At 58.5% G+C, this 11,106-nt stretch overlaps 1 protein-coding gene across 1 annotated transcript in view; it reads right to left on the bottom strand.

Moving 5' to 3' along the window:
* VWF (von Willebrand factor) overlaps positions 1-2,104 on the bottom strand; it is a 118,103-nt gene extending 115,999 nt beyond the window's left edge. The window contains 2 exon segments of the mRNA XM_021717812.1: positions 1,416-1,574; positions 1,822-2,104. Of these exon segments, the coding sequence (XP_021573487.1) occupies positions 1,416-1,574; positions 1,822-2,104 (442 nt within the window).
* Positions 2,105-11,106: the final 9,002 nt, after the last annotated feature.

The raw sequence follows: 11,106 nt of genomic DNA, 5'->3' as shown, positions 1-11,106 counted from the left end.
AGGGCTGGCGCCCGTTCACTCGGCGTCTCCCCGAGGGTGGTGCTGGGGGGACTCAGCCCTGCCGGGAAGCCATGGACCCTCCCTCGGGACCCGGGCTACGCCCAACCCCGAGTGAACGCTCATCTGTGTGTGATAAGCTCGTCCGTCCAGCGATCAGAGGAGACGCGCTGGACCCGTGCCTGGCGAAACAGACCAAGACAAGGCTCCATCCTCGACTGAGCCCTGGAAATGCAGAGTCCTAGGCCTCGGCCTGCTGCGGTGGGCAGCGGCCTAGGAAAGGAGAGCGGAGCACGGCGTGGAGGGAGCCCTGACCCCGGGGCTGAGTGGAGCTTCGGGGCCCAGCCCTGCCGTCAGCCCCTGCCCCTCACCAACCTGGGCACCTCCCCCAACCTTGACCTTCTTCACTGCAGATGAGAGGAGGACCAGGGGTTCTATAAAGCGGTGGCCCCTGGGCCTCGCTCCCAGGGTGGGCTTTCAGGGGTGGGTGACGGGGGACAAGAGTGTGTTTTTTCAAACCTTCCCCAGGTGACTGCTGGGACCAGACAGGGCCTGTTCCCATCAGCCATCATGGGCCAGAATCTGTAGCAGGTCCCAGACACACGCAGCTCTTGGGGCTCACCACGTTGTCGACACCCTCAGCCTGACGGCAGGCAGTTTTGGAATTATCACTTCTCCTTCTGCTGACTCCCTGGTTTCAACTCTGCTGTGTGTTTTACTTAGAGACAGGATGGGTTTTCATGATTCTAAATGCATTTTTTTCTCAGTTTAACATCTTTGAAGTTGGGGTGTATGTTATAGTGGCTGCCACACATTAAGTGGCGGTCTTTTCTCTCCAAGTGGCACACACACTTGTGAAGTGTCTTGGAACCCATGAGGCTCGAGACTGACGCAGTACGTGGCTGCCATCCCTCCTCTGCGATCCCTCTCCTGGGAATATACCCAGAGGAACAGAAATCGCTCTGCCCAAAAGACACCTACCCGTGTGTGTTCATTGCAGCCCTGTTCACAACAGCCGAAACATAGAACCAGCCCAGATGCCCGTCGAAAGTGGCCTGGATGAAGAAAAACTGGCACACATACACGATGGGATATTACACAGCCATAAGGAAGAGCAAAATCATGTCCTTTGAAGCAATTTGGATGCGGCTGGAGACCATCACACCGAGTGAACTTCGCAGGACCAAAGAACGGAATGCCGCATGGTCTCGCGCAAAAGCGGGCCCTGATCAGTGGGGCCAGGAGCACAGGGCTTGGCAGGTGCTGGACACTGCTGGGGAGGGAGGAGGGAGGGGGACGTGTGGCAACACACTGGGCACCAGATCCACTCTCGGGAGGAGAGGGCCCTCTAGAAGCCCAGACCTCACCTGCACGCCGCCTGCCTTCCTGTTTAGGAAATCCTCACTCATACCTCACACCTCTAGAATAACCTAAAAAAGAATCCATGACATCGGAGATGTGACACAACACGGGGCTGTCCACACACCATCCCGTAATTCCTTCACAACAGCCCTCCCCGCACACGCGTGCTCCCCGACTGCCAGCCGGCAGGGAGCGGAAGGACTTAGGATCTCCAGCTACCCAGGGAAAAGGGCGAGAGGATCTAAGCGGAAGGGCTGAGCCCGGCAGGGCCAGCGGGAGCCAGCCTGGGTCCGGGAAGTGGGGAGTGAAGTGGGAAAGAAACCGCGGATCTGCTGGAACCACACAAGTCTCTCAAGAGCAGCCCACACAATCCCCGGCCAGGGGCCAGACCAGGCCCGTGGCCTCCTCTTCCATGGCGCCACAGAAAGCCCAGAGGAACAGAAACCTGGCCCGTCCCCTCACCATCCTCAGGGACAGCCTGAGGCACAGGGACGTTCTGTGGTCCCGCAGATATCAGGGCCCTGTCCCCAGGGGCTGGTGCTGGCATCCCGCCCCTCGCCTGCCTGCGGAGCTCACTCAGCGTCCACAAGGCTGGACGTGGCACCACACAGGGGGCAGCAGCCCTGGGGCAGCAGCGGGTCCCGACGGTACCGGGAGGGCCTGACTTCCTTTGCTCCTTAGACAAGCAGCTGTGGCCTGCGCTGCCAATGCAAAGCCGCGGCAGGCAGGCCGGTGGGGGGACCATCAGCAGCTCTGGTCTTGGGGGCCGACTATTGACAGCAGACCCCCCCAAGCCCCCCTTTGCCGAGTCCCTTCTCTAGGGGCCCGTGCCCACCGTATGGCTGTGGAAAGCCCAGGCCGAAAGCCCAGCTCTGCCACTCACTGGCAGTGGGGACCCAAGCGAGTCAGCTCACCCGGCGGAGAATGGTGTCCCCAAGCAAAATGGGAACGATGCCGGGTTCGGCGGCTCAGCCTGTCATCCCGCGCCTTGGGAGGCCGAGGCTAGTGGATGGCCTGAGCCCGCGGGTTCGAGACTCGCCTGGGCAGCGAGACCTCGTCTCTACAAGAAATCAAAAAATCAGCCGGGCGTGGTAGCGCATGCCTGTAATTCCAGCTATTCGGAAGGCTGAGGCGGAAGGGTCACCGGAGCCCAGCAGGCGAGGCTGCGGTGGCCGGGAGCGGCCACTGCACTCCAGTCTGGGCGACAGAGTGAGATCCGACTCAACAAAAAAACAAAAAAACAAAATGGGAATGATGACAGCCTCACACAACCTCGTGGGTCTGGGCAGTGACACTGCAGCACTGGGTCCCAGGAGGCCAGCAGCAGACGCAGAGCACGACTGTGTATCCGGGACCATTAGATCCCAGGTGGTCACGAGTGGCCTTCCAGGGGTCACCTGAACACTTTACACAAGGGACACCTGAGGCTTCTGAAGACACGGACTGACCGGGAAGGGTGGCAGAGGCAAGCAGGCCTGCCTTGGCCTCATATGACACTCATGGCCCCAGGTTCAGGGTCAGCCTCACTCACGTGGCTGTGTGGCCTTGGGTCATCGTTTCCACCCTCCTCCTCCGTAAGACCGGAGTGATAACAGCTCCTGTCTGGTGACTCTGCGGTGAGGACTGAACGGAAGAGCGCACATGAGATAGCACATGTGACACATGGCGACCCCCTGTCACTACCGCCGTGGTCAGCTATCCCCTGGCCACCAGGAGATCCCTTTCACTGTCCCTCTGGTCTCTGGGCTAATCCACTGGGATGGTGAGCAGGTTCCCGGCAGGACCGAAGGACGCCTTTGTCCCTGTCCTTTTATCTCCATTTGCCTGGCTGCAGATGAGTGGTTGCTGGGGCAACATGGTCACTGCCTTGTATCTGGGATGTCCCTTGGCGAACACAGGGGCTGCTTGTCCTGAGAAGTGACCGGTCAGCCAGAGTCACGTGCAGTGAAAGAATTCACCCAAGTCAGACCAGAGTAGAGACAGACAGGCTTGTCGTGTACACCGCAAGGGAGCAGAGGGCAACGTGGTCACAGAAGGCCTGTCTGCCCGGAGCCGGCGGTGTGAGGGTGTTTTATGTGAGAGCTGGTCCTCTTCGGTTCCTGCCATACGCATGAGGAATTGAAACACGGCGGTTCTGATTGGTTGGTGTTTGCTCCTGTTAGGCAAATGAGGGACTGAAAGACGGCAGTTCTGATTGTTGCTGCTCCACTTTGACTGCAGGCTGCTCATTGGTCAGTTGGGGGTTAACACAAGGTGGCTCTTGTCATATACAACGGCTTCCACGCCGCCTTTGTTCATCTTTTATCTGGGAGGGTCCCACGCCTCCAGAACAAAGTGAGTTTCTTCCTAGTGGCAGGAAAGGAACCACTCTTGCTTGCCATGGGTAGGTCTTCACTGGCGAGGTGAGGCCCAGGGAAGGAGGCCGAGGCCATGTCGATTTCATTCCGTCCTGCTGTCCCATCTACAACCTCAGAAACCCCACTAGGAGATGGGGTCACTGGACTCTCAGAGTTCCGCTGAGGGTGTCCCAGAGAGGACCGGGCGCTCAGGCTCTTGTCAGCCTCCTTCCCCATCCACAATTGGAAACTAGAGAAAAACCCAAGCGGGCAACTTTGTGGGGTTTTTCTGGCTATGGCTCCCCTCCCCTGGGCTGTGGGACAGTGGCCGGGGGCAGTCCCTGCGGGACAGGACCAGCTGCTGCAGGCACAGGGACCAGGAGCTGGGGGTTCTCACTGGACAGGGTGTGGTACCTGACGGGGAAAGAGGATACACAAGGGACCAGGCCCCTCAGAGCTGTGGAGAGACAGAGCCTGGCATGGCCAAGTCATTTTTTTCCCTGAAAATAGGAACAGTCCTCCCGCGCATTTCCTGGGAACGCTCTTGAGGTGCTGAGTGGATTATAAACACCTCAGCAAGGAGGGTGTTTTCTGATTACTCTCCTCGGGATAGGAGTGGATTTCTGCAGAACAGCCTCGCCCTCTGGGAACTATTTCTTTGGCTTCCCCAGTACACACCTGAAACCTGGCTAGAGAGTCTCTCTCAACCGAAACAAAGGGAAAAGTCTGTTCTCCCAGCTTCCTCTTCTCAGCTCTGACCTGAACTTGGTCTATTAGAGTGAGCCCCATCGGGCAGGATTCCAGATGTCCACCTGGCACCTGCAGCCAGGCCGGCCCTCCACTGCCAGCCCACGGGGGGCACATTTGGCATCTTTTTCTGCCGCTCCCAGCTTCCTTACTCCGCCACAGGTGGCCCCGCCATGCCAGGCTGTGTCCTGAGAGAGGAGGCTGAAACAAGTACAAGATGATGGTGACATCTTGACAGGCAGGAGGTGACCAGAACGTGCACTCAACAGGCACCGGCTGGGTGGCTCTAGGTCTGCAGCAAGGGGTTCAAGTCCATGCAAGAGGCAAATGTGGGAGCATCGTACAGAGCAATGTCCAAGCTCTTAGGAAGGCGGCAAGGCCAGGCCCGCCCCGATCTGACCCCAGCCTGCTTCTCTGGTGGCTCCCCGCCCCGCCCATCTCACACACCCTCAACAGTTTCTCGGACAGAACCTGATGTTTTGTTCCCTGGCTACACACCTACTATATCCGGGCACTGGCCCTGATCAGGGAATACAACAGAAAGCAAGCCAACTGACTCCTAGCCTTCATAGCTCCTGACAAGGAACCCACCGCTTCAGCCTCCCGCCAAGCACATCTGTGGATGGGCTGGGCCCACCAGCAGGATACGGGATGGATGCCCAGGCCAGGTGTCCCTGGCCCCCATGCCAGCCGCAGAGGCTGCTGGCTGAGAAACCCCCATGGCCGGAAGGCTCCCCACAGATTCTCTTCCCAATGCCCTGCTTTAAGGAAAGGCAGACCCCACCTCCTTGTCCATAGTTGACCTCTCTCTGAGTCTGTCTAAAGCAAGAAAGTTATTTCAGAGCCCACCGAATCACCGACTACCACAAGCTGTGACTTTCAGGAACACAAGTCTCCTCAGAGTAAGGCGTGATAAAGACAGCTGTTCAAATTTGGAAATCGAGGCATGGACAGCCAAGAATTTGCTAGGTCACTGGTTCTCAAGGTGTGGTCAAGGAATCCCCAGGAACTCCTGAGAGCCTTTCAGGGGTAAACGAGGTCAACACCGCTTTCATAATAATTGTAAGATATTATTTGCCCTTTTTCTCTCATTCTCTCATACGTGTACAGTGGCGTTTTCCAGAGGCCATGTGACATCACAGCAGACTGAAGCAGAAGCAGATATGAGAATCCAGGTGATTTCTCTTAAGCCAGATATCAAAGAGATTTGCAAAATTGTAAAACAATGGCATTCTTCTTTCTAGACGCTTCTTGATTTGGAATGTATAGTTATTTTTATTCTAAAATATGTTATTTACATTAAAGAACATGGGCTTATTACTTTTAAATGAACAAGTAAATCTTTTAAGCTTCTTAGTGTAGATACTAATATTGTAAGTATCAAGAGGGTTAACCCACAGAGACAAAATCTCTGTGAATCCTTAGTAATTTTTAAGAGAGTAAAGGATGTTGAGACAGAACAGTTTGAGAACCGCTGTACCAGGAACGGGCAACCAAGCAGGGGCAGGAGCTCTGAACCCCTTCCAAACCCGATTACATGGGTTTCCGCCCCACCCTTCCCACCCTGTCTCCTCACAATCGGATTCCAAGACAGTGTGGTGCCATGGCTACAGCCCAGGTTCTAGAAGCGTGCTTGGGCTAGACTCCCAACCTCACTGCCAAAAGGTGTGACTTGGAGAAGATCTTCACTGGCCTGCACCCCGTTCCCTCGCCTGTGACCCAGGGATCATGTGGGAGAGAGGGAAGCCCACTCAGTGTCTACTCTTCTGGGCTTAGTTGTAGAAGACCAACATTCCGTTTTCCCTGGGGCACGTGGTCACTAGAATAAGGTTCCACATCTCAGTCCCTTGCTGAGCTGGGAGTTCCTGGGCAGCTAAGCATTGTCCAACAGGCGGCAAGCAGCAAGGTTTTGTGCAATCTGCCCAAAGGCTTCTCCAGGAGGGGCTGCTTCTTCCATGTCTCCCCTTCTTACTGTAGGGATGTGGCTGTGAAGTCTGGAGCCTGGACTGACATCGTGGATCATAAGGTGGAAGCCCCTGCTGAGGACACCCGAGACACAGGACAGAGGGACCCTATGCCCCAGTGCTGTGAGAACCTGCGTCAGCCCTGGACATCCTGCCCAGACTTCTTCGCGTGAGAGAGGAAGAAACTTCTGTATGGTGTGGGCCTCCTGTCACTGAGAGCTGACTTACTCCTAACACGGAGAGCAATGCTGGACCTTCCTTAGAGGTGGCTACAGAATGCAACAGATGGGAAGACACCAGGACGGCCACCAGGTGCTCAAAACTATGACCCTCTGCCTGCCGTCCAGACCAGTGCCTCCCCAGTTCTCTGCTAACCCCTCCCAGCAGGGACACACATGCGGGCCGGCTAATTTGATGCTCCCAGCCTCCCTCTGGCTCCAAGGCCTGGCATCAGGATGTCTGCTTTCTTTCAACTCCTGTCGGTGGTGCCAGACGGTGGGGAGAGAGCAACTGCCAGGCCCGTCCAACGTGGCCGCACCATGCCCGGGGGGCTGTGCAGACCCAGTGGCGGCCCGTCTTAATCTCATTCTCAGCTCATTAAAGAAGACCAGGCATCTTCCCCGAGGCGGCGGGGCAGTGCAGGGAGCGGGAGCAGGCCTGTCTGAGGGGGAGGGGTTGGCGAGGGGTGAGGGAGAGCAGTAGCCAGAGCCCGAGCCCCGGATCCTGTCTGTTCCCAAGGGCTGCCGCAGAAGGGCGGGGCGTTCCCAGGACAGAAGCAAGCCCAGAAACCAGCATCTATCTGCAAAGTGCAAGCCTGTTCGGCAGGCCCGATCTTTCCAGCTCTGGGCGGGGGCTGGCAGCGCCGCTGGAGGAGGTGTGGAGGCGCCTGGAGCCTGACAGGTCCAAAGCAGTGGGTTCAAGAATTCACCCAGTTGGCAGGGCTGCTTCTTCATTCCTCAGCCTGTGGGGGAAGGGTGCTGATTCCATTGCGAGCTTCCGGCTGGCCTGAGACTCCCACCACATTCCACGGTCGTGGCTCACACGGTCCCGTGAAACTGGCTGGGGATTTCCACCAGATGAGCGGTTCTTGCCGAGTGGGACATTCCTCTCTCTGGCACCGTGGGGGACCAGCAAGGGGGTTAGCCACGGAGCTCTCCAGGGAACCTGCCTCCACCTCTCCCTGGGGCTCCTGGGAGGTGTCTGATGGACCAGGACGGAAGGGCTCTGCTGGCTACAAGGCCTAGGGCCACGTGCCGGCCCCTGGCTCGCCGACGGGGTCTGCCGAGCTCTGGAGAGGGAAAAAGGCCCAGCCGAAGCCCTCCGCCCATCCTTGTCTCAGCAAGGAGAGAGAACCGGCTCTGTGGCAGGCGCTGACCCCTGGGCTGTCCTGTCACTTCCCGTTCATTGGGGAATCGTCAGTTACTACCCAAGACGGCACTCGTGTTGTTCTCTCTCACGGTGTGATTTCTCTTACGTGTCTGTCCTTTGCTCCACTGTCCACATGTGTAGTACCCCCCACACCATAGGAGACAGCTCGGCGGATACGTTCCGATGGACGCCGTCAGATTCTTCCCATTCTGGTCCTCACCCGGGGCAAGGGAAAGGGAGAGGAAGCCACCCGAGAAATGTTTTGTGAAGGGACTTTGAGAACATTGTGTTGGGGAGCACTTGAACCAAAGCTTGGGTGCTAGGACCTTATCCAACCCTCCTTGAGAGTCTGTCCAGTAAGTAACCCAAAGGGCCAGGTCCTGGCTAACTCGAGGGAAATCTTTGAAACCCCACGGCAGCTGCTGACGTCGGCCATTAGGCTAGACCTTCAAAGGGACAGTGGCCAAGGTCCAAGCCGTGCCGCCTCCACCATCGGCTCCCTGCCCCTTCTCCCACCTGCACTCAGGTGAGCAAATTTGCTGTAAGAAAAGGGTGCACATCCACTAGGCTGTTCAGCAGAGCCCTGTTTACCTTAGGGAGGCAAGTCGGAGATGCAGAGCAGGAAAGTCACTTAGACCAGGACACACAGAGGTGGAGCCAAGCCAGTGACTGCCCCGTGGATTCCTGGCCCTCGTAAAGCACGTGAAATAAACCCTCGTTTCTTAGGCTATCACTGACTCAAGAAAGAGACTGGAGAGGGCAGATCTCACTCTGCAACAGGGAAAAAGCGTGTGTGCGCTTGTGTTCAGTCCCCGCCTCTGAGCACTGTGGGTGGGTGGCACCCTGTCCGTAAAGCCAGGGCACGCTGACAGCTAAGTCCTTCGGGATCCCAGTTACAAGGGTCTCTCGCTGAGATTTACGGACCTTCCGTGGCCCGGACTCTCCCCCACAACTGGCCTCTGTGGATCACAGCTGTCCTACCAAGCAAACGAGGGGAACAGAATTCTTCCCAATCTCCAAGGACGGTCTATCCCAGGCCAAACCCACCAGTGAAGTGCACGGAAGAGGCAGGGAGAAGAAAGGGGCGGCAAAGGTGGGCCTGGACGTTGCACCCAGCTCTGCCAGTGCACTGAGAGCCCGGAGACGCCCACGGGGTTTAAACTCCTCCCTTCCAAGCCTGGGAGCCCCGCCGCTCAGCGAGACCAGGAGCAGAAGCAGCAGAAAGGACTGGGGCAGCTTTGCAAATAAGACTTGGGCAGAGCCGGGTTTGGTGGCTCAGCCTGTAATCCTGCGCCTTTGGGAGGCTGAGGTGAGTGGATTGCCTGAGCCCGCGGGCTCGAGACCCGCCTGGGCAACGTGGCGAGACCTCATCTCTACAATAAATCAAAAAATCAGCCGGGCGTGGTAGCGCATGCCTGTAATTCTGGCTACTCGGAAGGCTGAGGCGGAAGGATCGCCGGAGCTCAGCAAGTTGAGGCTGCGGTGGCCGGGAGTGGCTATTGCACTCCAGCTTGGGCGACAGGGTGAGACTCCGACTCAAAAAAAAAAAAGGCTTGGGCAGTATTTCACGGGAATGGGAATGTGAAGAGTGAATTGCTTTGTCTCCCACAGAAGGGGTGTTGGTGGGCCTCTCTGGGCCCTCGGAGACTGTTTTGAAGAGTCAGAGTCGGCCTGACTGTTTGCGAACGTTAGCACTGGGGTGGGGAGACGGGGTTTCCTGGGCGGGAGAGGAACTGCAGGTGGACAGCACACTGCTCGGAGGAGGGGGCGAGTTCTGAGGGCGAGGGCGAGGAGAGACGATGTGAAGACACGGACAGCGAATGGGCGCAAGGACTGTGTTCACCGCACGCACCCACGTTGGGGCCGACGGGAGAACAGGTGAACGTGAGCTCCGCAGGCAGACCCAGAGGAACCAGACTGCGAGGACCTGCCTCCTCCGGGACTCAGGGACACCGAGGCAAGGGCTCTAGCTGCACGTGGGCCTGAGATGAAAGGGAGATTGACCGGGAGCCGAGGAGGGCTGCCTGGGGCAGAGCTCCGTGAGAGGGCTGGAAAGACCCAGCCAGAGACGCGACGCGCAACGTGAGGGTCACAGCCTGGCCTGGCTCTCCAGGCACGGTTGTGGAGAGCCTTCATGCGTGGGCAGAGGGCTAAACAAGCCGTCTCCTAGAGCCTCATCCGAGTTTTGGTGAACCGAAGGCTCTTAACACGGAGGAACAGAAACTCCTGCTCCAGGCGCGTGTCTGAGGAGGACGTCACCACTGGGAGGGGCGGGGGTAAGTGGTGCTTTCCGTTTCCCCAGTCAACACCGGGCGTGGGTGGAGGAGACCCTGAGGGGGGCGAGGATGGGTGCGCCCACTGAGCCGCCGGAGGAAGCCAGGTCACGGCCATCAGGCGTCAAGCTGCGGGCCACCGTGCACACGGCCACACCCCAGGTGGCTCTCATTCACATGGCCGACAGCGTGCACGTGTGTGCATGCACACTCCACGCCCAGCTCTGACGTTTACATGACCGTTGCCGCGGGGGGCGAAGGGCCTCGAGGCAGGGCTGCCTTTCCCACTCAGCTCCCCGGGGCCCCGGGCCTCCTGTTGCCGACAGGACTGCAGGGCTCGGCCCAGGTCCCCGGAGAAGGTCCGGTCCCTGCTGACGGTCCCGGGTTGACGGGATAGAAGCGTGACCGAAGGGGCTTTCTTTCCGAAATGTGCGTCGCGGAGCAGAGTGACCTGCAAACGGACTCCATTCCTGTGAGCGCCCACAGCTGGGGGCCGGGACTCCGGCAGTCCTGCCCTGGCTTTGAGAAGCTAGAAGACTGCCATCTGCATGCAACCAAGCAAACCGTGATCAGTCCCCGCAGAGACAGGCTTTGGGTTTTGTTGGCACGGCAAGGAAACGCGCTCTCCCTGGGGGCAAGAAGCAAGAAATGCGGCCTGGCGCTCGGAACCAGCGGCTCCCTGCTCCGCCTTGGAAACGGGGAGCGCAGGAGGAGTGGGGAGACCATCCAGCCGGCCCTCAGGGAAAGGCGGGGTGAGTGTGGTCTCCCTCGCAGGACGCTCCGCCCCCCAGTTGTCCTTGGGGCCACCATGGCAAGCCCTTGCAGAGGACACCGCACTTACCAGCCTGACTTCTGAAGCTGGGGCCCCGCGGGACTGGCAGCCTCTGAGGCCTTCAGCCGCCCACATTAATCACCCCCCGGGGACACCCCATGGTGCCTCCCAGTCAGCGAGGGAGCCCCAGTGGTGCCCAACACGGTCTGGCTGGCTGAGGCCACAATGGACCACGCTTCTGAGGCAACACCCCGGGACCCACAGCTCCGGCCCGGAGGAGCGTGTGC

The sequence above is a fragment of the Carlito syrichta genome, unplaced genomic scaffold, assembly GCF_000164805.1.
Source record: "Carlito syrichta isolate Samal-C Ts95f unplaced genomic scaffold, Tarsius_syrichta-2.0.1 Scaffold311146, whole genome shotgun sequence".
Taxonomy (NCBI): domain Eukaryota; kingdom Metazoa; phylum Chordata; class Mammalia; order Primates; family Tarsiidae; genus Carlito; species Carlito syrichta.
This window is presented reverse-complemented; position numbering and strand designations above follow the sequence as displayed.